The 25,981-nt window shown below is 44.6% G+C and overlaps 1 protein-coding gene across 1 annotated transcript in view; it reads right to left on the bottom strand.

The window, feature by feature from the left end:
- Nucleotides 1-11,293: 11,293 nt before the first annotated feature.
- LOC141126378 (uncharacterized) overlaps nt 11,294-25,981 on the bottom strand; it is an 86,215-nt gene continuing 71,527 nt past the window's right edge. Inside the window, exons 3-5 of the mRNA XM_073612327.1 lie at nt 18,889-18,990; nt 12,829-13,790; nt 11,294-11,816 (exon numbers count right to left, since the gene is read on the bottom strand). Of these exons, the coding sequence (XP_073468428.1) occupies nt 11,294-11,816; nt 12,829-13,790; nt 18,889-18,990 (1,587 nt within the window). The remainder of the gene's footprint in view (nt 11,817-12,828; nt 13,791-18,888; nt 18,991-25,981) is intronic.

Genomic DNA, 25,981 nt, shown 5'->3' on the forward strand with positions numbered 1-25,981 from the left:
AGTCCGATGTACCTGTTCAGCCTGTTGCGCCAGTACCTGCTGTTCTGCCTGATGTGCCAGCGCCTGTCTTTGCTGTCCAGCCTGAAGTTCCAGCACCTGCTGCCCGGTCTGATGTCTCGGTACCCACTTTCCAGCCTGATGTGCCCACTGTTCAGCCTGATGAGCCTACTTTCCGGTCTGATGTGCCCATCCTCCAGCCTGATATCCTGGTACCTGTCTTCCAGCCTGATGTCGTGATGTTGGTATCTCAGCCTGAGGTTTCGGTGCCCGTGTCTCTGCCTGAAGTTTCGGTGCCCGTGTTTCAGCCTGGAGTTTCGGTGCCTGTGTCTCAGCCTGCTGAATCGGCGCCCGTTACCCGGTCTGCTGAACTGGTGCCCGTTACCCAGTCTGCTAAACCGAAGTCCGTCACTTTGCCTGTCAAGCCAGTATCCGTTATCCGGCTTGCCGAACCAGTGCCCGGTGTCCAGCTCGCTGAGTCGGGGCCTGTTACCTAGCCCACTGGGCTGGGGTCCGTTACCCAGCTTGCTGAGTCGGTGCCTGTAATCCGGCCTGCCCTTACGGTGCTCGCTGTTCGGCCTAATGTTCTGGAGCCTGCTGTCCAGCTCGATGACCCGGAGCCTGCTGTCCAGCTCGATGACCCGGAGCCTGCTGCCCAGCTCGATGACCCGGAGCCTGCTGCCCAGCTCAATGACCCGGAGCCTGCTGCCCAGCTCGATGACCCGGAGCCGGCTGCCCAGCTCGATAACCCGTAGCCGGCTGCCCAGCTCGATGACCCGGAGCCTGCTGCCCAGCTCGGTTTGTTCCTGTCCGCTGCCCAGCTCAATGACTCTGATGTGCCAGCTGTCTGCCTGGATGGGCCTGATGACCAGCCTTCTTCCACCATTCTGCCTGATGCCATAGACTATGGACAATTAAGACTAGTTGGAGATTCCGGAGGCCGCTCCTTTAGGGGGGGGTACTGTCAGGAAAGGATTCATCCGCTGGTAAGATATATCGTTTGGCATGCAGTACTGGGGTCCACCAGCAGGTGTCTCCTGGCAGTGTTGAACTGTCGGGAGAATATTTCCCTGCTGGTGTCATTTCATCTTTTGGCCGCAGTACTGACGTCCACCAGCGGATGGATCCTGGCAGTATGGAGCAGACAACACTCCCTGCGCTCAGGTGTGACTTGAAGTCAATCACAGTCAGTCCTATAAATACCCGGCAAGCCCTCATATGCTTGCCTTGGTATCTCTCTCTTTGAGCCCTGACCTTGTTCACCTGTTACCCGATCCTGAGCCTGCATCTGACCTTGTGCCCGAGCTTATCCTGACCCGATCCCTTCTGTGTTCCTGTACCCTTCAGCCCGATCCATCTCCTCTCTGTCCTGTTGGTTCCCTGTCCCTCATTTACTGATCTTCCTGTGTATGACCTTGGCTTGGCTAAACGTTTATGTCTCTGGTATATCCCTTGTTCTTGCTGACCTGCTGTGTATGACCCTGGCCTGGCTGACATCTGTGATTCCGGTATTGCCCCTTGCTGTAGATATTGTTGTTTGTAGTGGGTTTGTTGTGTTGGTGTTGCACTGTTTGTATTTCCTGAATTATCACCTATTTTAATAAATATCACTATTCACTTACATGTGTTTTGGGTTATCTCTGTGCAGTCCACACAGTCTGGTCTACTAGTCTCCTGACAGATGGCACTGACAGTTGCCAATCTTTGTATCCCTTTTGTTTTTGTGTTCCCAATGGCGGCCTTCTTTTTGCTGGGCGCCGGAGAGAGCACTTTCCTGCCGGCGGCATCCTGGGATCACTCTGGGCGTCCTTTGGCATGCTGCGCATGCGCGAGCTGAGTCTCAACGTTCGCAGAATATTATGACGTCACACGCATTGCGGAGGAAGTGACAGTGGCGGGTTTTCCCTTTCCAGGACGCTGGGGAGACCACGTGGGAAACGCCCATGATGGCGGCTCTGTCCCCCATTACTTCCCATAGGAGGGGGGTGGGTTGGATGGTTGGGAGGGGGGCGGTGCTCTAGGTCTAGGATCTCATTCCCTCCTCCACTCTAGACCAATATATATAAGCTCAGGGGCACCCAGGACCTTTCTCAGATCCCAGGCAGCGACGACCAGGAACAGACTCACATTCCTAATTGTGCTAAAAGTAAGTAATGTCCTTCATATCGATGGGTAGGCACTGAACTTTTGAGCATGTCTAATAGATTTACCCATAATTACTATATATCATTTGTTCTCTAGGTCCCTAAAATCGTTGGTCTATCCTATATTATGCAGGATGTGCGGCTTTTATGCCCTGCTACCTGCATGCTACTATTGATGAATTAATACTACTACCCTCCTCTATTAGGTAATCCTCCTTTGCTCTTCTCCATTTTCCCTTTCCCATCCATACATTCCGTCATTTTTTATAGTCATTCACTTTCACCTTTACTCTTTGTCCAGGATAAGTGATACCTTTTCTAATTCATGATTATTATTATTATATAATTCCACAGTGGCCCTGGGGATTGATTTTTGGGGTCTTGTTCCTGGTTCCCGGCCCCACCTCGCTCTCCCCCCCCCCCTTGGTGGGGCAGCCTCGTGTGGGCCCTTTCATTGGCTTTTTGGATGGCTTGCTTCTGTGTGGTCGTCCGGGGGGTTCTGGTCGTACAGCCAGGATCTTCGAGCAATCTCTGGGCACAGTACCTAGGAGGCGACCTTTACAGCCGTCAGTGGTAAATAGGATCTTATAACTGCACTTGGTGTGTTAATATCATTTTTATTTAAATGTATGCATTTTTACAATCCATTCTTTTTGTAGAGTTCTTTTACTCCTTTCCCTCAGAAGAAGACCTCTACTGTTAATGGTCGAAACGCGTCGGGGTTCACCAGTATGACTGTATATACCTATATCATGCTATGTTGTTTATGTACCTGTACGGTTGTATCACCATGATGTATGTGCAATGGCCTCATCCACAGAGCTCGTGTTTTAACATTTTTTCATGCAATTGTATGATAATACTTTTTCAATAAAATTTATTTCAATTTCAATTTGAATTTTTGTCTGCAACACAAAACCCCATGGGGACATTTCTTTCCAATCTAATTTTTTATCCTCCACTTTATTGGCTCCCTTTGAAGGACTCCTTTGCCTCCCCTCCAACACTATATTTACCAAAAGTATTGGGACACCTGCCTTTACACACACATGAACTTTAATGGCATCCCAGTCTTAGTCCGGAGGGTTCAATATAGAGTTGGCCCACCCTTTACAGCTATAACAGCTTCAATTCTTCTGGGAAGGCTGTCCACAAGGAGTGTGTCTATGGGAATGTTTGACCATTCTTCCAGAAGCGCATTTGTGAGGTCATTCACTGATGTTGGATGAGAAGGCCTGGCTCGCAGTCTCCGCTCAAATTCATCCCAAAAGTGTTCCATCGGGTTGAGGTCAGAAATCTGTGCAGGCTAGTCAAGTTCCTCCACCTCAAACTCGCTCATTCATGTCTTTATGGACCTTGTTTGTGCACTGGTCCCAATCATTTGGTGGAGGTGGGATTATGGTGTCGGGGTTGTTTTTCAGGGGTTGGACTTGGCCCCTTAGTTCCAGTGAAGGGAACTCTTAAGGCGTCAGCATACCAAGACATTTTGGACAATTTCATGCTCCCAACTTTGTGGGAACAGTTTGGGGACGGCCCCTTCCTGTTCCAACATGACTGCCCACCAGTGCACAAAGCAAGGTCCATAAAGACATCCATTACCCCTGATTGGAGATCTCATTGGCACCTAAATGATTTGTTGCTCAGATTTGAACCTACTAAATCTCTTATGGGAAGCACATAAATCAGTCATTAGGGGCCTCCACATTCAAGAAGCATCCAACATCATGAAAGTTCATTTATCATCCCAACTCATTCTCCAACTCCAGATCTCAGAAACTAGATTGCAGGCCCGTCCGGCACTCCTTACATTATAGAAGATTGTATATAGCTAAAGTATGTCGATCTAAGTAAATTTAAAAAACACATTTACCGTGATATTTCTATGACAAAAGTAACATAGTTACATAGTAGGTGAGGTTGAAAAAAGACACAAGTCCATCAAGTCCAACCTATGTGTGTGATTATGTGTCAGTATTACATTACATATCCCTGTATGTTGTGGTCATTCAGGTGCTTATCTAATAGTTTTTTGAAACCATCAATGCTCCCCGCTGAGACCACCGCCTGTGGAAGGGAATTCCACAGCCTTGCCGCTCTTACAGTAAAGAACCCTCTACATAGTTTGAAGTTAAACCTCTTTTCTTCTAATTTTAATGAGTGGCCATGAGTCTTGTTGAACTCCCTTCCATGAAAACGTTTTATTCCTATTGTTGGTTAACAATTCCGGTATTTATGTATTGTAGGGTCACCAGTCCGGTATTTATACATTGAAATCATATCCCCTCTCAAGCGTCTCTTCTTCAGAGAGAATAAGTTCAGTGCTCACAACCTTTCCTCATAACTAAGATCCTCCAGACCCTTTATTAGCTTTGTTGCCCTTCTTTGTACTCTCACCATTTCCAGTACATCCTTCCTGAGGACTGGTGCCCAGAACTGTAACAGAGTGAACTCGCTTTAAACGAAACGACTCAAAGACAAAACCCGCCAGATCACACCACACACCATTAGGGACCATACTGGTTCCTCTCGAGTTCTCCTGTTTACAGAGCTGATCGAAAGTGAAAGTGATTGAAAATTCCACATTTTGAGTTGTCAACAGAACAGGAATAGAGGGGGAATCTTCCAATAGGGACACTAGTTCTGGTGACACGCCGGGATTCCCTCACTTTGCAGGTATTTCCTCTCACTTCCTGTATTGGCAATGGAACAGGAAGTGAAGGGAAATCACCCCAATAGGACACTGAGGACAAAAATTAAAAAATAACTGACAGGGGTTATAACCCTTCCTTACTTTATCCAAAATTTAGAAAAAAAAGTTTTTGACCCTTCTATCATACATGCAAACATCTACATTTTTTTGCTAGAAAATGGCTTAGAACCTGCAAACATTATATATTTTTAAAGAAGAGACCATAGAGAATAAAATGGTGGGTTTTGCGATATTTGAGCAGTTTTTTTTCAATCGCGTTTTATTTGGAACAAATACACTTTAATGAGTTATAATGCAGACAAACACAAAATAATTCCCACATTTCTGGTAAAATACAATAAATGATGTTAAGCTGAGTAAATAGATACCTAACATGTCAGGTTTTATAATTGCACACGCCCATGGAACTGCGCCAAACTGCAGTACCTAAAAATCTCCATAGGAGGCACATTAAAAGCCTTCAGAGGTCACCAGCTTAGAGTTGCACAGGAGGTCTGGAGGGAAATTTATTGCTCCGGCTCTGATGTTCGTGGTGATATCTCTCATGTGTGGTGCGATCGCCGTTCACATGAGAAAAGGGGGCGGGGATGCTTTCATTTTTTTTAAATTATTTTATTTATAACTTTTTTGGCCCAAAATCTGCATTTTTTCACTTGTAAAGCAGAACTCCGGGAAAACATTTTTTCATGTTCTCGTTGCTGATCTCCTACCTTTGCCAACTATTATTATTATTATTATTATTATTATTATACGAGATTTATATAGCGCCAACAGTTTATGCAGCGCTTTACAATGTATAAGGGGGACAACACAATTACAGTACAGTTCAATACAAAAGGTACCGGAGGGCTCGGCTCCTAGAGCTTACATTCTAAAGCAGGGGTCTCAAACTGGCGGCCCTCCAGCTGTTGCGGAACTACAAGTCCCATCATGCTTCTGCCTATGGGAGTCATGCTTGTAACTGTCAGCCTTGCAATGCCTCATGGGAATTGTAGTTCTACAACAGCTGGAGGGCCACCAGTTTGAGACCCCTGTTCTAAAGGGAGGGGGAGGTGGTACAAAAGGTAATATCTGCAAAGAATGATTTGATGGGGGTGGCTCAGGGACAGTTATGTGGGTGTGGGATAGGCTTCCCTGAATAAGTGAGTTTTCAGGGATCTCCTAAAGGTGGACAGGTTAGGGGCTGATCGGATATACTGGGGCAGGGAATTCCAGAGGATAGGAGAGGCTCTGGAGAAGTCCTGAAGACGAGCATGGGAGGAGGTAACAAGGGAGCTAGAGAGCAGGAGGTCCTGGGAGGAGCGGAGGGAACGATTTGGGCGATATCTGCAGATGAGGTTGGTGATGTAGATGGGGCGATGTTGTGAATGGCTTGTATGTTGTGGTTAGCATTTTGAATTTTACACGGTGGGGTAGGGGAAGCCAGTGAAGGGATTGGCAGAGAGGAGCAGCAGTCATGGATCGATTAGTGAGGTGTATTAGTCTAGCAGCAGCATTCATAATAGACTGAAGGGGGGAGGAGCCTGCTTAAGGGTCGGCCATTAAGGAGAGAGTTGCAATAGTCGAGGCGGGAAATAATCAAGGAGTGAATAAGTTGCTTTGTGGTGTCATTAGTCAGGAAGGGTCGAATTTTGGAGATGTTGCGGAGGTTAAGGCGGCAGGATTTAGCCAGTGATTGGATATGGGGGCTGAAGGAGAGGCCAGAGTCAAGGATTACACCCAGGACCCTGGCATGTGTGGAGGGACCAATGGTTGTGTTGTTGATATTAATGGTGAAATCACAGGAGGGGGACCGTGAAGGAGGAAATATAACAAGATCAGTTTTAGAAAGATTAAGTTTGAGGAAGTGGTGTGACATCCATACCGATATGTCATTCAGCAAGTTTGAGATCCGTGAGGAAATAGTGGGGGTGAGTTGGGGAGTGGAGAGATAGATCTGTGTGTCATCGGCATAGAGATGGTATTGGAAGCCATGGGAGGTGATCAACTGGCCCAGGGAAGAGGTATAGAGTGAGAAAAGGAGAGGCCCAAGGACGGAGCCTTGGGGTACCCCAACAGAAAGAGGAAGGGGAGCGGAGGAGATGGAGTTGTAAGTGACACTGAAAGTGCGCTGAGATAGGTAGGAGGAGAACCATGTTCTTCTGAGCTCTGTAGTTCCTCTGCAATAACCTGCTGATCTTGCTGATAAACCGTTATTGCCTGGTGATTTCCTGTTTGTAAGACCGCTGGCTGCTATTCCTCCTGTACTCCCAGCCAGCGGTCTTGTCACTGCCCACCTGTAGTTCTGTAAAGTGGGGAGAGGGACTTGTATTTCCGCCTGGCTCGCTGTAGTGGGTGGAGGGGGTCTCCCCGGTCTGTGCCGCCTATTAAGGTGGTGTCCTCCTCCTTTGCTCCCTGCTCCTCCCTGCTAGCACCGCCCCCCCCATCACCACCGCCCGCCTGCCATCTCTGTCCAGTGCAGAGCGGGGAGAGTTACCACAGATCATCGAGATGACAGAGCGGATCTCGGGCTGACAGTTGTTGTTGGTGAAAACACCTCCCTGTACCAGCATTGGAACAGTGTGCTCTGCGCTGTCTATCACAGTGCTGGTACAGGGAGGCGGGGCTGTATGGCGAGCGGTGATTTCACCAACAACAAATGTCATCCTGAGATCCGCTCTGTCATCCCGATGATCTCTAACTATCCCTGCTCTGCACTGATGAGCACTGATATGCTGCACTGATAAGCTGCACTGATGGCCACTGATAAGCTGCACTGGTGAGACTGCACTGATGGGCACTGATAATCTGCACTGATGAGGCTGCACTGATGAGCACTGATAAGTTGCACTGATGAGCACTGATAAGCTACACTGATGAGGCTGCACTGATAAGGCTGCACTGATGAGCACCGGTAAGATTCACTGATTAGCACTGATACACTGCACTAATAAGGCTGCACTGATGAGCACTGATAAGCTGCACTGATGAGCTGCACTGATAAGCAGTGGACACCATCCACTGCTTTACTGGCACCGTCCTCTGCCAAATATCTGTAGGAGGGGTTTCCACCATCCCTGCAAAGTTTAATTTTTTTACAGTATGTCTTATTTTCAGCTTGATGTGTATTATATGTGACGTTACATATCACAGAGACCGATGTTGTGCTAATATTGAAGTTTATTGAGATTTTCATACATTAGAGGGTTCCACTATTATTGATTAGTAAATTAGAGCTGCACTTTTTTGTTTTTTTTCTCATGATGACATTTACTTGTATCACACACTGATGTAAAGCAGCATGTCCCGGCTCTCTCTGTGGTGCGGATAGGGATGTGCTCCTATACATCATACAAGCACTGATTACTGATAGAAAGATCTCAAAGCTGCATGAGGAGGAGGAATATTTCTAATACTGAATTACAGCAGAGTACAGAGTGTATAATATATCATTATGGGATGTGTGTACAGTTCAGTAATGATTACATAAATCATGTAAGGTAAATATGTTGCTGTGTCTGGAGAGGAGATCACAGACATGCTTTACAGTTATAAGAATTTCCCCTCACTGTCTGTGTTGTGCTCAGCAGTGTGTCTACAGAATGAGGGGCGTGATTTATGGTGAAGTGGGCGTGTTCACATTTACATGTACAGGCCTCGTGTCCCCTCCCACAGTCACTGCAATTTGCAAAGCATGGTGGGAAATGTAGACAGTATAAATAGAGGGGAGAGGATATGATGTCATCACTGTTCTAACAGATCCTCCCGGGCAGAATACAGGAAACATTTTTTGAACTGCAGAGCTGAAAATTCAATTTGACTTTTCTCTTCAATGGTAAAGAATTTCACAACTGTTTAGTGATTTGTATGTGGGGGGAGGGGGGTGTACTAATGGGGGATTTTTTTTTGCCAATCCCGGAGTTCTGCTTTAAAAATACAAAAAGACCTCTGGCAGTAAAGGAGGTAAGGTGAGCTAGATGGGATCACTCTTCTGTGGTCACACTCTAAACATTAGAGCTCCCCCTAGCTGCAGCCTGGTAATAGCATTGCTAGGAGGTCTATTCGTTGAGCTGCTCCATACTTCCCGTCTTTAACCACTTCCCACCCACCATATAGCAAAATGACAGCCAGGAAGTGGTTTCATTATCCTGACTGAGAGTCATGTGACATCCAGCAGGATAAGCCGCGACACACCGAATTCTGACACACCGTAAATCCGATCGAGGTAAAGAGCCTCTGATGGAGACTCTTTACCACGTGATCAGCCGTGTCCAATCACATCTAATCACAGTGTAAACAGGAAAAGCCGTGTATCGCACTGACAGGTGTGAGTAGAGGAGAGCCAATCGGCTGCTCTCCTAACAGGGGGGTCAGCGCTGATTGATTATCAGTGCAGCCCCTCGAAGATGCCCACCCAGGACCACCAGGGATGCCCACCCATGGCCACCAAGTAAGCCTACTAGAGCCCACCAGGGAAGGCAATCATTGCTCATTAGGGATGGCACTTTGTGCCCATTAGTGATGCCTGCCAGCGCCTCTGATCAGTGCTGCCTATCCGTGCCACCCATCAGTGCCACCTCTACGTGCCCTCCAGTGCCACCTATCAGTGCTGTATATCAGTGCTGCATATAAGTGCCACCTCATCAGTGCCAATCAGTGAAAGAGAAAACATATTTATTTACAAACTTTTGTAACAGAAATGAAGAAAAACATTTTTTTTTTATTTCAAAATCAATCGCTCTTTTTTTATTTGTAGTGCAAAAAATAAAAACTGCAGAAGTGATGAAATACCACCAATAGAAAGCTCTATTTGTGGGGAAAAAATGTTGTTTGGGTACAGCATCACACGACCGTGCAATTGTCATTGAAAATGTGAGAGCGCTGAAAGCTGAAAATTGGTCTGGGCAGGAAGGTGGATAAGTGTCCGGGATTGAAGTGGTTAAAAAAAAAACATCTCCTGACATTTAGGGGTCTTCTAGTAAAATCAGCACACAGTACACACATTACACATTGTTAGGCACATAGGTATCCCTTTCAATGCCCCTAGATGTTGTCCCCTTCCCAGCCAGTGTCATTAGTACAGTGACAGTGTGTAGTATTAGCAATGATCTCTGTATTAGTGTCACTGGTGATGTCAGTGTCAGCTAGTCAGAGCAAAATATTACAGCGCACACATGCAAAAAAGACATTTACCTCCAGCAAGACTAGTTTAAAACACCTAGACAGCTTCAAAAAACATTATAAAAAAATATGGGGATTTGGTCACACCATATTGCTATATGGTGCTAAGCTCAGTTACTTGAGTGTCAGCTAGTCAGTTCCCACCCAGCGTCCGCCGCACTATCACAGTCACTGATCACCACCATTACCGGTATAATAAAAAATTCCAGTATATATCCCATACTTTGTAGATGCTATAAAACTTTCACACAAACCTACATATAAAATCTAAATAAATATATTAAAAATTATATATATATACACACACATATATATATCTATATCGATAGATAGATAGATAGATAGATAGATAGATAGATAGATAGATAGATAGATAGATAGATAGATAGATAGATAGATAGATAGATAGATAGATAGATATTTTTATATGTAATTAAAAAAATGTTAAAAAGTTTTGCATAAAAAAGCAATTTCCAGCGCTATTTAGCACAGCCCTAAATTCAAAAAAATATCCTGGTCATAAAGGGGAGGGGAACCTTCCAGAGCTGAAGACGTTAACAAAGTGATTTCCTATGATGGTCAGCTCCCTCTAGTGGCCATAATGAAGTATTTTTCATAAAAGGCTTCACATCAGTAAAAATACAACAATACCGCACTGTGGTCACTAGAGGGAGCCAGTGATCATAGGAAATCACTGTATGAAATAAAATATGGACAACATTCATCACAGCTGGGTGAATTCTTGTCATATTCATTCAACAATTAAAAAAAATGAGAACATTAAGTGATTGCAAAGCTTACATCACATATCAATGAAAGGCAATGACTCCATTTTTATATTTTAATTGTTTTTATTGGAAGTTCTCTTATTGAACAATCAGTTACAAAATACAAAGTGTTACAAATGACAAGTGACATTGTCCATCCTTGTTTAGATAGACATAGCACATTGACATGGAGTGATAAAACACAATATAAGTGGGATATTTGTGAGACAAGTCCTCCCTGTGTACGGGCCAATAATAAAGGACATCCAGGGACTCACACCCCCCTTCACACACTCACCACAAATATATCCCCCTGCTTCTTATATGATGGAGATCAGCCATGGAGTATATCTGAGGTGTATATCAGGGTGTACTTCTTCCCCACATGAGAGCTGTGATGTCCAGCAACATTCATATAGAAGACATTTCCCACACTCAAGGCACTAATACACCTCAAGGGTTGTGTGGGATCCCTGATGTACAGGAAGACAGGACTTCAGTGAGAAACAATTCCCTCACTCAGGACAGGAATATGGCTTCTCCCCCGTGTGAGATCTCTGATGTGTGGAAAGATAGGACTTCCTTGAAAAACATTTCCCGCACTCAGGACAGGAATACGGCTTTTCCCCTGTGTGAGATCTCTGATGTTTGTAAAGATTGGACTTGTCTGAAAAACATTTCCCGCACTCAGGACAAGAATACGGCTTCTCCCCCGTGTGAGATCTCTCATGTGTGGAAAGATTGCACTTGTCTGAAAAACATTTCCCGCACTCAGAACAGGAATACAGCTTATCCCCCGTGTGAGATCTCTGATGTGTGGAAAGATAGGACTTCCTTGAAAAACATTTCCCGCACTCAGGACAGGAATATGGCTTTTCCCCCGTGTGAGATCTCTGATGTGTGGAAAGATAGGACTTCCTTGAAAAACATTTCCCGCACTCAGGACAGGAATATGGCTTTTCCCCCGTGTGAGATTGCTGATGTTTGTAAAGATTGGACTTGTCTGAAAAATATTTCCCGCACTCAGGACAGGAATATCTAACTAAGTTAGAATATTAACTAAGCTAAGCAGGGCAATAACTTCTCCGCAGGATGTGGAAATCTTGCAAAAAGACCTGAACAAATTAATGGGAGGGGCGACTACATGGCAAATGAGGTTCAATGTAGAAAAATGTAAAATAATGCATTTGGGTGTCAAAAATATGAATGCAATCTATACACTGGGGGGAGAACCTCTGGGGGAATCTAGGATGGAAAAGGACCTGGGGGTCCTAGTAGATGATCGGCTCAGCAACGGCATGCAATGCCAAGCTGCTGCTAATAAAGCAAACAGAATATTGGCATGCATTAAAAGGGGGATCAACTGCAGAGATAAAACGATAATTCTCCCGCTCTACAAGACTCTGGTCCGGCCGCACCTGGAGTATGCTGTCCAGTTCTGGGCACCAGTCCTCAGGAGGGACGTACTGGAAATGGAGCGAGTACAAAGAAGGGCAACAAAGCTAATAAAGGGTCTGGAGGATCTTAGTTATGAGGAAAGGTTGTGAGCACTGAACTTATTCTCTCTGGAGAAGAGACGCTTGAGAGGGGATATGATTTCAATTTACAAGTACTGTACTGGTGACCCCACAATAGGGATAAAACTTTTTCGCAGAAGAGAGTTTAATAAGACTCGTGGCCACTCATTGCAATTAGAGGAAAAGAGGTTTAACCTTAAACTACGTAGAGGGTTCTTTACTGTAAGAGCGGCAAGGATGTGGAATTCCCTTCCACAGGCGGTGGTCTCAGCGGGGAGCATTGATAGCTTCAAGAAACTATTAGATAATCACCTGAATGACCGCAATATACAGGGATATGTAATGTAATACTGACACATAATCACACACATAGGTTGGACTTGATGGACTTGTGTCTTTTTTCAACCTCACCTACTATGTAACTATGTAACTATGTAACTATGTAATATGGCTTTTCCCCCATGTGAGATCTCTCATGTGTGGAAAGATTGCACTTGTCTGAAAAACATTTCCCGCACTCGGGACAGGAATACGGCTTCTCCCCCGTGTGAGATCTCTGATGTGTGGAAAGTTCGGACTTCTGTGAAAAACATTTCCCGCACTCAGAACAGGAAAACGGCTTCTCCCCTGTGTGAGATCTCTGATGTGTGGAAAGTTCGGACTTCTGTGAAAAACATTTCCCGCACTCAGAACAGAAATATGGCTTCTCCCCCGTGTGAGATCTCTGATGTGTGGAAAGATAGGACTTGTCTGAAAAACATTTCCCGCACTCAGAACAGGAATACGGTTTTTCCCCCGTGTGAGATCTCTGATGTAAGGAAAGATGAGTCTTCTGTGAAAAACATTTCCCGCACTCAGGACAGGAATATGGCTTCTCCCCCGTGTGAGAGCGTTGATGTGTGGAAAGATCTGACTTCACTGAAAAACATTTTCCGCACTCAGAACAGGGATACGGCTTTTCAGCCGTGTGAGATCTCTGATGTGTGGAAAGATTGGACTTCTGTGAAAAACATTTCCCGCACTCAGAACAGGAATATGGCTTCTCCCCCGTGTGAGATCTCAAATGTGTGGAAAGATGGGACTTGTCTGAAAAATATTTCCGGCACTCAGAACAGGAATACGGCTTTTCAGCCGTGTGAGATCTCTGATGTGTGGAAAGATTGGACTTCTGTGAAAAACATTTCCCGCACTCAGAACAGGAATATGGCTTCTCCCCCGTGTGAGATCTCAAATGTGTGGAAAGATGGGACTTGTCTGAAAAACATTTCCCGCACTCAGAGCAGGAATACGGCTTTTCCCCCGTGTGAGATCTCTGATGTTTTGAAAGATGAGTCTTCTGTGAAAAACATTTCCCGCACTCAGGACAGGAATACGGCTTCTCTCCTGTATGACATCTTGTATGCTCATTAAGCTTTGATTTATAATGGAAACACTTCCCGCACTCAGTACAGGAAAATCTCTTCTCTGTTGGGAGGACGGCACCGTCCCTCACAGTCTGAGGTTCCTCAGGATAAGAGGAAGACGATGGTCCATCTACACTGTGTGGTGCCGGATGGACATTTGAGGTAGTCGGGTTTTCTCCTGGACTATACTGTGTGATGTCCTCATCTTCTACTTTACAGTCTGGAGACAAAGTGAGACAATCCTCTGAGGTTTTCCTCATCTCCCGTCCATCTACTAAAATAGAAATACAAAGATTATTACTAGACATGAGCAGATTGGTTCCCCTAAATCAGGACTCCGCCCACATCAGGCAGCTTTGTCTCTGAGGATCTTACAATTCCCCCTCAAGGTAATTAGTAAATGGGTCCTCTGATCTCCTACCAGTTCATTTCTTTATTCATGGACCTTAGTCAGAGAGTGAGGACACAACGAGAACTGTCTTTTATAGGAGTGACAGTGATGAGGGGATTATAGGATGAGTGTCCCCACCCCCTCTATCACTCATTGCCATCTTCCCAACACAAGAAGTCCTGAACTCCCTGATTTAGTCATGAATAACAGCGGGGCTGAGCCCCACCAGAGGTCAGAGAGTGAGGATGGGGGGAGAACAACCAAGATGAAGACTGGACTGATCCTGAAGACCACCATCATTGGGTTATTGGCTCCTCCCTCATTATCACTTTCTATTTAAGGTTAAAAAGTTTATTATCAACATGTTTAAGTCTGTGCCCCAATCACATCGTCAGATATAAAATCAAACCACTATAATCTGATTCCACCCTGAAATGAAATAAGTAATCAGGAAGCTGCTCACATAATACCCAGATATGAGATATAACAGAATTCCTCCAAAATATGCAGCGCTGGCCCTTTAAATCATATACAAAAAAGTTCCACATGACGTTTCTGTAATGAGTCACAGATGATGTCATCAGAGGCTTGATCACTGATCTAATCCCTGATGTGATGATGTCAGCACGTTGGGCGGAGCATAACACTCTAATGTCATCACGCCCATTGCGGCTGGACCGAGCACCGAGGAGATACACTGTGCATGTCTACTGATGTGTGTGACAGATATTTCTATGTAATAAAGTGAGAGATGTTATAGATCTATACTATATGGAGAGTTCTTCTTGTCTCGGGTCTGAGACTATACAGCGGGGTCAGCAACCTGTAGATCACAACTACGTGACTGGTAGATCTCGGTCTGAGCTTGCTGACCTGCCGATGTCTCCTCTGTAGTGCCACCTCCAGTGCCATGTGGAGTGATACCAACTGCACTCCACCTCTAATCCCGGCTAGTGGTCTCCAGAGTGGTGCCAGCAGCAGAAGGAAGAGATCTTCAGGTCAATGTGAAGCAATACACCGAGCATATTAGTATAAGGCTGCTTTCACAGTGATGTGCTGCTGTTTACCCACACCGTGGGTGCAGTGGAGTGTACCTGCAGCTTTCCTGGGGGAAAGACTTCTTATCTATAGACTTCTTTGATATCCTGTGGGTTTGCTGCACTTAGCCATAGACTTCTATTATATCCTGTGGGTTTGCTGCACTTATACATAGACTTCTATTATATCCTGCGGGTTTGCTGCACTTATACATAGACTTCTATTATATCCTGCGGGTTTGCTGCACTTTCTGAATGCAGGAGATTTGATACGCTTTCAGAAAGTGCCCCACACCTGCGGGATATAATAGAAGTCTACGGCAAAGTACAGCTAACCCAGGAAAGTTGCAGATGCACTGCGTTGCACCTGTGGTGCAGGTAAACTGCAGCACATCAGTGTGAAAGAAGCTCAGAACAGTAAGGGTTCATTTACATTTGTAGTTTGAGGGGTGGTAAAACCCCATAGTAAAAATGTGTTTTTATCACCCCTGCCCCAACCACATCCCCTTTAGCTGCAGTGGCCAGGGGTGTACATGTCATAGCCGCAGCAGGAGTTATATGCATTGTCATGGTTGGTGGGTTTCATGATTGGTGGGTGTCATGGTTGGTGGATGTCATGGATGGTAGGTGTCATGGTTGGTGGATGTCATGGTTGGTGGATGTCATGGTTGGTGGGTGATATGGTTGGTGGGTGACATGGTTGATTGGTGACATGGTTGTCATGGTTGGTGGGTGTCATGGTTGGTGGGTGTCATGGTTGGTGGGCGTCATGGTTGGTGGGTGTCATGGTTGGAATGGTTGGTGGGTGTCATGGTTGGTGGATGTCATGAATGGTAGGTGTCATGGTTGATGGATGTCATGGTTGGTGGGTGACATGGTTGGTGGGTGACATGGTTGATTGGTGTCATGGTTGGTGGGTGACATGGATGTCATGGTTGGTGGGTGTCATGGTTGGTGGGTGTCATTGTTGGTGGCTGCAATGGTTGATGGGTGCATTGGTTGGTGGGTGTCATGGTTGGCATGGTTTGTGGGTGTCATGGTTGGTGGGTGTCATGGTTGGCATGGTTGGTGGGTGTCATGGTTGGTGGGTGTCATGGTTGGCATGGTTGGTGGGTGTCATGGTTGGTGGGTGTCATTGCTGATGGGTGTCGCACCTACCAAGCATAACCCATTCAAGTGAATGAGGCCACTCTGCAAGTGCCCTGCAACCTTGTGCAGTACAGAAAGGAAGGGGTTAAAGCAGGCAGCATTGTTGCTTTCTCATCACCTGCTTTAACCCTTTGGACCTTAGGGTTGGACTTGATGGACTTGTGTCTTTTTTCCTTGTCAAAAGAAGTTTATTGAGTATACAATGTTATAAAGATACATAAAGTAAGTTTACAAGGATCTATAAAGTAAGCTCATTGTTTTACAGTAGGGTTTATATAGGTAAATATCATGAAATTTCAAATATTAAACATTGGGTTCACGTAAACCTAAATTAAAGATATATATCATTTCCTTAGTTACTTTTGTAGGTATTTAAATGATTTATACCTACTATACATATTGTTTACAAGTAGAGTGTATATAGGTCAAATAAATTCTGATAATGAGCTTTAATCGTAAGGTGGAGAAAAGGAAAGAGAAAGAAGAAAAAGGGTAGAAAGGTAGATGTATGGTCCACAAGGTTGTCCCGCTCGTCAGTTTATTATTCTTTTTAGTTCTCTTTGAAGCCTTAGAATGGGTGTCTCTGTAAGTCATTTAATCTGTTACCATGGCAACAGGACAGAGTCATTGAAATTTGACAGGAACTGTTGTTTTATCCAAGGGTGCCAAAGTTTTTCAAATTTTGGAATTTGATTTTGATCGATGGCTACCATCTTAGCATGGGACATTGTATTATTCATTCTGTGAATTGTTTCTGCTAGTACCAATGTAGGAGATTTCCATGCCTTGGCCACTGTTTGTTTTGCAGCCGTTATTAGTTGGATCATAAGTTTGAATTGAGAGAGTGTTAACCATTCCGGTTTTAGATTAAGTAAAGTTAAATATGGATCTGGTTGTATTATTTTTTTAAATATTTTAGATGCAATCACGAAGACTTCCTTCCAGAAGGTTTGGATTACTGGGCACGTCCACCATATGTGTAAATATGTGCCTATTTCTGGGCATCCTCGAAAACAAAGAGCTGAGGTATTAGGTGAATATTTTGCCACTCTAGCGGGTACAAGGTACCAGCGAGTTAGGACTTTATAATTTGTCTCCAGTGCTAAGATGTTGGGTGAAGATGACTTAGATGTGAGCCATATGTTAGACCAGTCCGTGTCTTCTAAAGTTCGTCCCAGGTCCTCCTCCCACCTCTGAATGTAAGAGGGTCTATTAAGATTTGCTACTCCATATAATTGATTATAAAGTGATGAAATTGTACCTTTAGCAAATGGATCTTTTGTACAGATTGATTCAAAAATGGATAATTGGGATAATGGTGTATCCCCTTTAGGAATGGTGTATAGAAATTTTTGATTTGGAGATATCTAAATATCTCAGAGTTTGGTATATATTTTTCTCTAAGCGATGGGAATGAAAGGAATGATTTAGATGCTATGAAGTCATTTGACTTGTGTCTTTTTTCAACCTCACCTACTATGTAACTATATGTAACTATGTAACTATGACCTTACAGAAGCATGAATTTTTGTGGGGCGCATGCAGAGTGCCCTTATTTACTTAAATGGGTTAAAATTGGCAGGCAGTACACTGCTGCTCTTCTGAACGCGATCCAAGTGTATTTAACAGGTGGTGAGGAGGTGATATGTTGCATCCTCACCACCCGACATCCATGATTGCGGTGCAATGCACACTATTGTGACACAGTAGTATGGCAATTAGAGGTTTAAATCAGGTTTGAGGAGGTGACACTGGGCAATACTGTGCCCGGTGATCTTTGACTTTTCCCATGTTGTTCAGGTAGATCTCCTCCTCGTTAAGGTTGCCTACCCCTGCTATACAGACATATCCCTCCACCCGGCACTGCCAGCAAACAACAGAACTAGTAACCCCGGGAGAATTCCTCCGTCAGAGATCTCGCTAGATCCGGGTATGGGACAGAATGTAAGACACATACCTCAGATATCTAAGACAAGCAACACCTATAGAGCAAATCAATATTTTACTGCCAGCTGAACCCCCAGAATCTCCATAAATCCATCCTAGAAACATGAACTGTGTCTGCAGCACAGAGAAGGAAGATTATCCGAGAGAAATACAGGAATACAGGATGACAAACACAGCTCAGGAAAGTGACCAGGGTATTACAGACTGATATAACCCAGTCCCCACCCTACTCTGGACCAATCAGTGAGAAGTATGGGTGGAGAAATGTATTTTGTGTTAATGACCCACCTGTGCTGATCTCTGTAGGAGTGTCCTCCTCTATAAATGTCCCCGTTATTCCATCCTCCTCCATAGACTGCTGATCATCCCTCACATACATCTCTTCTTCTTCTGCTTTAACACCAAATTCTATATCGATTGGATCTCCACTCTAAATCAAGAAAATGAGAGAAAATATCATCTGTAACATATAAGCTGTATTACTGTGACATCACATATATAAAATCCACACATCTCCATCCATGTTCTAGATGCTCCATCCCACCAACATTGTAATAATGATCGATGGTGTAATCTTCCTGTGTGGTATCCCATTAATACAGAGGATGGGAACATCTCTCTGGGGGGTTCATGTGGCTGGATGACTCCACCATGGTGTCCTGGTACACATCTTTGTGTTCTATTAGGAACTTTGACTCCTCCATAACCATCATTCTCCTCTTTTATCTCTTCCTTAACATCAGCTTCAGAATCACTGAGTTTTCCACTCTGAATATATAATAAAAATGACATCAATTATAATGTAGTGAGGTCCCGGGCCCCCTTTGGTCTAATAAGAACCACCAGAGTTAGGCAGAGCTGACATCCTTCTATGCAGAGTATGTTAAGAGGCATGGTGGGTGCAAGATAAGGTAGATTAATGGGCAACAGAGACTTCTTGAATGCAAAGAGATTTATTGTTTCTTGAACAGAACTGTGGGAGAGAGGGTTAGGCCAGGACACCCTTAGTAGTTGTAATGTTAATTGGCAGATTCAGAGACTTCTATAGGTAGACAGCCATGCAGAGAAAGGCATCCAGCAAGACGCCACATCTGCACAAGTAGGGCCACCATCTTCTATGGCAACAGTCTTATAACAGTTTCTAACACGCGTTGTAATGAACTTCTTCACTTCCTCTACAATTTCCCCTTATAATACTTCACTCCACTGAGCTCCCAGTCTCTCTCACTAGACTCGCTGATCCACTGCCACTGGATCCCCTGAGCTCCTCCAATCTTCTTACACAGTATCTTCCTCAAGCGTCACCCCCGCCTCCCTGCTGGGTCCCTAGCTTGGCACTCACAGATACTCCTCAAGTGTCACCCCGCTGGCCGGCTCAGTCCCTGGCTTTACACACAAGGCTTCTCTGCAAGCATCACCATCGCTGGCTGGGTCCCTGGCTTGGAACCTGCTGAAGTTTCCCAATTCTTCACCATCCCCGGTTGGTGAGAATGCTGTTCCAGTACTTGCTTCAGCTACTCACAGTGGTCCCTGGTAATAAGGTGGATGGTCCATTAGTGGTGACAGCTTCCCCTCTACCTCCGTCCATGACTGGTTCTCTGGCCGGCAGAACCGTCACTTCTGGTTGGACTGCAAGCCAGAGTCCCAACCCTTCACTGCTCTCTTGCTTCTGGATAGGCCCTCAGACAGCCTAGCAGCCAGACGTCCCTGAGATAGGCCTCAGGCATTGGCCTAGCAGCCCGGGGCAGCACAACACACATCCACCTAGACAGCCGTCCAGGTGGCACAGAACACCGATCTCTTGACCTAACCCAAATAAATAGGCTCTCCAAGCAGGCCAAGGAATTCAAGAAAATCCCTGCCCATTGGCTGAGACACCTCATCTATTCCTAATTTGTCCTTGCAATGCCCTTTTCTTAAATAATGCCACCGGATACCCGGCCACCTAGTGACAGAAGAGAAAAGTGCAGCAATTCTAGAATTAGGCTGAGATCAATTAACCCCTAACAATTGACCAAGGCAACTATCACTCAGCAAATAAATTTAGGAGCAACCCTGCCTAAACATCAGGGTGCTACATCCTCCCCCTGCCTAGAAAACTACATCTCGGAGTTTGCAGAAAAAAAAAAAAAAATTTGAGCCATCAAGCCTGAGAATGAATGTCCTGGCAAAAACTGGGATGGGTGGCGAAACAAGGAAAGGAATAATAATAACAGTAATACAAGGGGCGTACCACATGAAATAAACATATGTAACACATACATAAGCTATTGGTAGTTCTCAAAAGGCAGATAAATATCAGACATTATGTACAATTTATGTGTGGTATACCACCCAAACAACTGAGGGAATTCTGCGAACAGGCAAAAGTCTATGGGACCCAACAATCAAAAATCGAAAGTGCTCATTTTAAATGCTTATATGTAAGTTATTGTCATAAAAAGTGTTTGGACACCCGGGTCCTACCCCAGGGGACATGTAACAATGCAAAAAAAGTTTTTTTTTTCAGGAGCAGTGATTTTAATAATGCTTAAAGTGATACAATTAAAATGAAATATTCCTTAAAATATTGTTCCTGGGTGGTGTCCTTAGTCTGCCTTTAAAGTAGCGCATCTTTCCCGTGTTTATAACAGTACCACAGCAAAATGACATTTCTAAAGAAAAAAATTTCATTTAAAATTGCTTGCGACTGTAATGTATTGTCGGGTCCCAGCAATATACATAAAAATCATCCCCCCCAGTCCATTAACAGGCCCTTTTTGTCTGGTATGAATATTAAAGGAACCCTGCACCAAAATTTAAAAAAAAAAATGTGTGGGGGACCCCCAAAATCCAAACCAGGCCCTTCAGGTCTGGTATGGATTTTAAGGAGAACCCTGCGCCAAAATTAAAAAAAGAAAAATGAAGTGGGGATGCCCCCAAAATCCATACCAGACCCTTATCCGAGTATGCAACCTGAGAGGCCACAGGAAAAAGGGGGCAAGAGAGCGCCCCCCTTCTGAACAATACCAGGCCACATGCCCTTAACATGGGAGGGTGCTTTGGGGTCCTCCCCAAAAGCACCTAGTTGTGGGGGTCTGCCCAGTGGTTGTGGGGGTCTGTGGGCGGGGGGCTAATCAGAATCTGAAAGCACCCTTTAACAAGGGGACCCCAAGATTCCGCGCCCCCTATGTGAATGGGTATCAGGTACATTGTACCCCTACACATTCACCAAAAAAGTGTCAAAAAAGGAAAAATGACAGTAAACAGTTTTGGACAATTCCTTTATTAAACAAAAAAAAAAAGTCCCATGATGTAGATCCATCTTCATTCACAGCGCCGACGACCAGAGAAAAAAAAACGGAAAAACTTTGCCTCGATGGGAGGCTCCCGCCGACTGCAGCCTTTTTGCATTGACAGCTGTTATATAGCTGAGGGCGGAGCCACCCGGCGACATAAGCGGGTGACCATGCCCCCTTCTGACGTGATGTGATGTCACGTAATGTCAGAGGTGGGCAGGGTCGCCTGTTCATGTCACCGGGTGTCCCCACCCTCAGCATTATAACAGCTGTTATCACAAAAGGGCTGCAGTCGCGGGGACGCCTCCCATGGAGGTGGAGTTTTTTCATTTTACGTTTTTCTCAGGTTGTTGGCGCTGTGATTGAATGTTACCCTATGGTATGTGGAGATTTCCCACACTGCCCTGGGCTGGAAGGTGCCTTAACCTGGCCACTAGGCCTTCCCACACCTAAGAGCTCACACCTCTGTTGTACATAGTTGCATGTGGAATAATGTGTTCATTAGTTCTAATTTTGCCAATGAAAGCAGCCACACTCATGAGGGTTTTTACCGGTTGAATTGGATATACCTTAGATATCAACTCATTCTCTTCACTATCAAACCCCAAAAGTGTTTGATTTCTTTCAGGAGAGGAGAGGGTCTGGATCCTACCCGTGATGGGGAACTTGTCTTGCTCCTCATTTGTGGATAGCTGGTCCCTATTGTCTGGTGGGTCTGTGACCATGGTGCATTCTCGATCCTCCTGTGGCTCTGCGATTTCTCCCATCGCCACAGGAAAAGTAGAATTAGGACCCATATCTTCACCTCCCAAGTACTCTTCATATTCCTCTGTGTCCCCAATTTCATAGACACAAGTAGGTGCCGTAGCATTAGCATGTTCACATTTGCTAGCCACAGCTGCCTGTCCTTTAAGACTTGAAATTGTTTGTAGCAACTGTGACTCTGTGTGTGATCTATAAATGTTCCTTTCTTAAAATAAACCTTTGAGATTTTTATCTTTTTTGGTTGTTTTAAATTGTTCTTCATAGGCCCAAGACGATCCTTGTAATCTAGCATCACAGGCAAATTCATTGCTCTTATGTTTAAGAGTATAAATTGCTACAAACTTTTCTAGACAGGACATGGCTGCCATTTTCAACAAATAATATGCACAATTTGTAAGCTAGATTAAGTTAAATGTTCCCCTGCACTATACAGTCACTTTGAGATTAGCGTATAGAAGGAGGGAAAAAAACAATAAACAGAAACTCAAATAGAATAAAATTCAGAAAATACGGTAAAGTGGAGAAAAAAAAAAAAAATATTGTTCCTATTGTCCCCCGGGTCTATTGTTTTGCGGGTGTAGGCTCAGACAAGGTAAACTACAGGCTATTGTGAGTAGATTTGGTGTGTCTCCAGTAATCTAAAAGATTGTTTTTTTTTGAGAGTTAATATATATATATATATAATCTACTCACAATATCCTGTAGTTTACCTTGTCTGATGAGCCTACACCCGCAAAACAATAGACCCGGGGGACAATAGGAACAATAGTAAGGCCACTAGGATCAAATAGGGTGGGTAGCCCTCTAGGTTTACAATAGAAAGGTAAACACAGCCGTGTTTACACCAATGTTAAACCAAATCCAGTTTAAAAAAAAAATGAATCTACCACAAACTCAGATTATCAAATTTTTGGTAGGGTTTATCCTTAAAAAAATGTCAAGGTATAATCCAGTATGCTGAATGCACCTTATACCCTATAAAAATAATCTTTCTCAGATATTAGCTTCAGCATTCAGCAACAAGACTTCCACAGTTTTGTACTTTAACTGACAACAATGAGAATATTACTGCTTGTAAATTCCCACAGCTAAAACAAACAAACTACTCTCTTGTAGCTATTTTCACTGTCCTACACACAAATATTATGCCTTTAGTGGACACACCATTTAAATTAAAACAGAAATCTGTTGAACCTTTTCAACAAAACCAAGACCACGCTCAATCGGTGTCTTTCCCATGAAACCCATGTACTCACCATACAGCACACTCAAACACTGGTTAGAGAGAGCAATGAAGCTTGGTGAGCACAAAAGAAACATAAAAAACAAAAGAACATTTTCCCGCCAAGTTACTTCCTCCCCATTACATTGACCGGTTATAATGGTACTTCCAAAGAACTTTTTCAACGAAAATTATGGGATATTAAGCAAAACAAAATATGTGGTGTATCCTCCCTCCTTTTTAGAGTTCATCTAATACCCACTAATAAAACAAACATTTACCTATTTTTTTCCCTAGATAAAATTACGTAACAGGTGACCCCGCCCCCCTCTGACATCATGGGGAATGCCACAGGGAAGTCCCCGTGCGTCAGAGGGGGCGGGATCACCAGTTGGCCCCGCCATCCATTATTGAAGAAGTGTCAGAAGACGAGAAGCGTGACACAGCGGGAGCCTCCCATCTTGGATGTGGAGCGGCCCGAGAACGAAGAAGGGAAGAAGACGCTGCGGAGGAAGAAGCCGGACGAGAACACCGGAGCAAAAAGCAGAGGATCGGAGGAAGAACCAGAGGGAGAAGAAGATGGAGGAAGAAACCAAAGGAAGATAGAAGAAAGAAGATGGAAAGAAGACTTTAAATAAAGGAATTGTCAAAAACTGTTGGTCATTTTTAAGATTTTTGACACTTTTTTGTGAAATGGTAGGGGTACTTTTGTACCCCATTACCATTTCACACAGGGGGGCAGGATCTGGGGGTTCCCTTGTTAAAGGGGTTCTTCCAGATTCCGATAAGCCCCCCGCCCACAGACCCCCACAACCACCGGGCAAGGGTTGTGGGGATGAGGCCCTTGTCCCCATCAACATGGGGACAAGGTGCTTTGAGGGCATTTGGCCTGGTACGGTTCAGAGGGGGGTGCTCTCTCGTCCCCCCCTCTTTTCCTGCGGTCTGCCAGGTTGCGTGCTCGGATAATGGTCTGGTATGGATTTTTTGGGGGACCCCACGCTATTTTTTTTTAAAAATTTTGGCGCGGGGTTCCCCTTAAAATCCATACCAGACCTAAAGGGCCTGGTATGGAATTTAGGGGGACCCCCACGCCATTTTTTAAAAAAATTTTGGTTCGGGGTTTCCCTGTGGGGAAATCCCATGCAGTTTTTATCAATGAAATTTTATGTTTATTGTCGGACCGGAAATTCATTAATAGCCGCGGGTAGTTTTAAATGATTTTTTCCTTTGAAATGTCATTTTGCTGTCAGACTGTTCTAAACACAGGAAACATGCGCCCCTTTACAGGCATACTATAGACACCCCCCAGGCACGAAATTTAAAGGAATATTACACTTTTATTGTTTCACTTTAAGCAATATTAAAATCACTGCTCCCGAAAAAACGGCTGTTTTTAAAACTTAATTTTGCATTGATCCATGTCCCCTGGGGCAGGACCCAGGTCCCCAAACACTTTTTAGGACAATACAATGCAAATTAGCCTTGAAAATTAGCACTTTTGATTTTGAGCGTTTGAGTCCCATAGACTTCAATGGGGGTTCTAACGTCCGTGCAAAGTTTTGGTCCGTTCGCAAGTTCTGGTGCAAACTGAACAGGGGGATGTTTGGCTCATCTCTAGTTGGCATAGCGTGACTTCTGTTTGGTTAGCTTTCCAATACCTTGCCTAAGCCAACCCCCTTGAATGCAAATCCTAGTGATTATTCTGAGCAGGAGGATGTTGCCGGGAAGTTAAGAATTGATTCCGGGGTGGGCCCCCTTTTGCATATCCCAGCATGAGATGCTTTGAAGTGAGTTTGTCTAACAATGAGGTAGGAAACCCATTGTTTGTACACAAAAGCCTAGGCCCGACTTGTCTCAAGCTATATGTGAAGATTAATACATTCTGGCCTGCATGGATACAGGCTAAATGTAATAGATTCTTAATTACAATATTTTACAGCTATTAATGGAGATTTCACATAAACTCATAAGGCAACATGAAGATGAATGGACATCGCAGAACACTTTTTATTTTTTAATAAAGGAATTGTCCCGAACTGTCTGTCATTTTTACTTTTTTTACACTTTTTTGGTGAATGGGTAGGGGTACAATGTACCCGATACCCATTCACATAGGGGGGGCCGGGATCTGGGGGTCCCCTTGTTAAAGGAGGCTTCCAGATTTCGATAAGCTCCCCGCCTGCAGACCCCCACAATCAGCGAGCAAGGGTTGTGGGGATGAGGCCCTTGTCCCCATCACCCTTCCCATGTTTAGGACATGTGGCCTGGTATGGTTCAGGAGGGGGTCTCTGTTGTTCCACCCTCTTTTGCTGTGGCCTGCCAGGTTGCGTGCTTGGATAGGGGTCTGGTATGGACTTTAGGGGGGACCTCAACGACATTTTTTAAAAAATTTTGGCTCGGGATTCTCCTTAACCACTTGACGACCGCCTCACGCCGATGTACGTTGGCAAGGCGGCACGGACAGGCAAAATCACGTACATGTACGTGATTTGCC

This window comes from Aquarana catesbeiana, linkage group LG02 (assembly GCF_042186555.1).
Source record: "Aquarana catesbeiana isolate 2022-GZ linkage group LG02, ASM4218655v1, whole genome shotgun sequence".
NCBI lineage: Eukaryota > Metazoa > Chordata > Amphibia > Anura > Ranidae > Aquarana > Aquarana catesbeiana.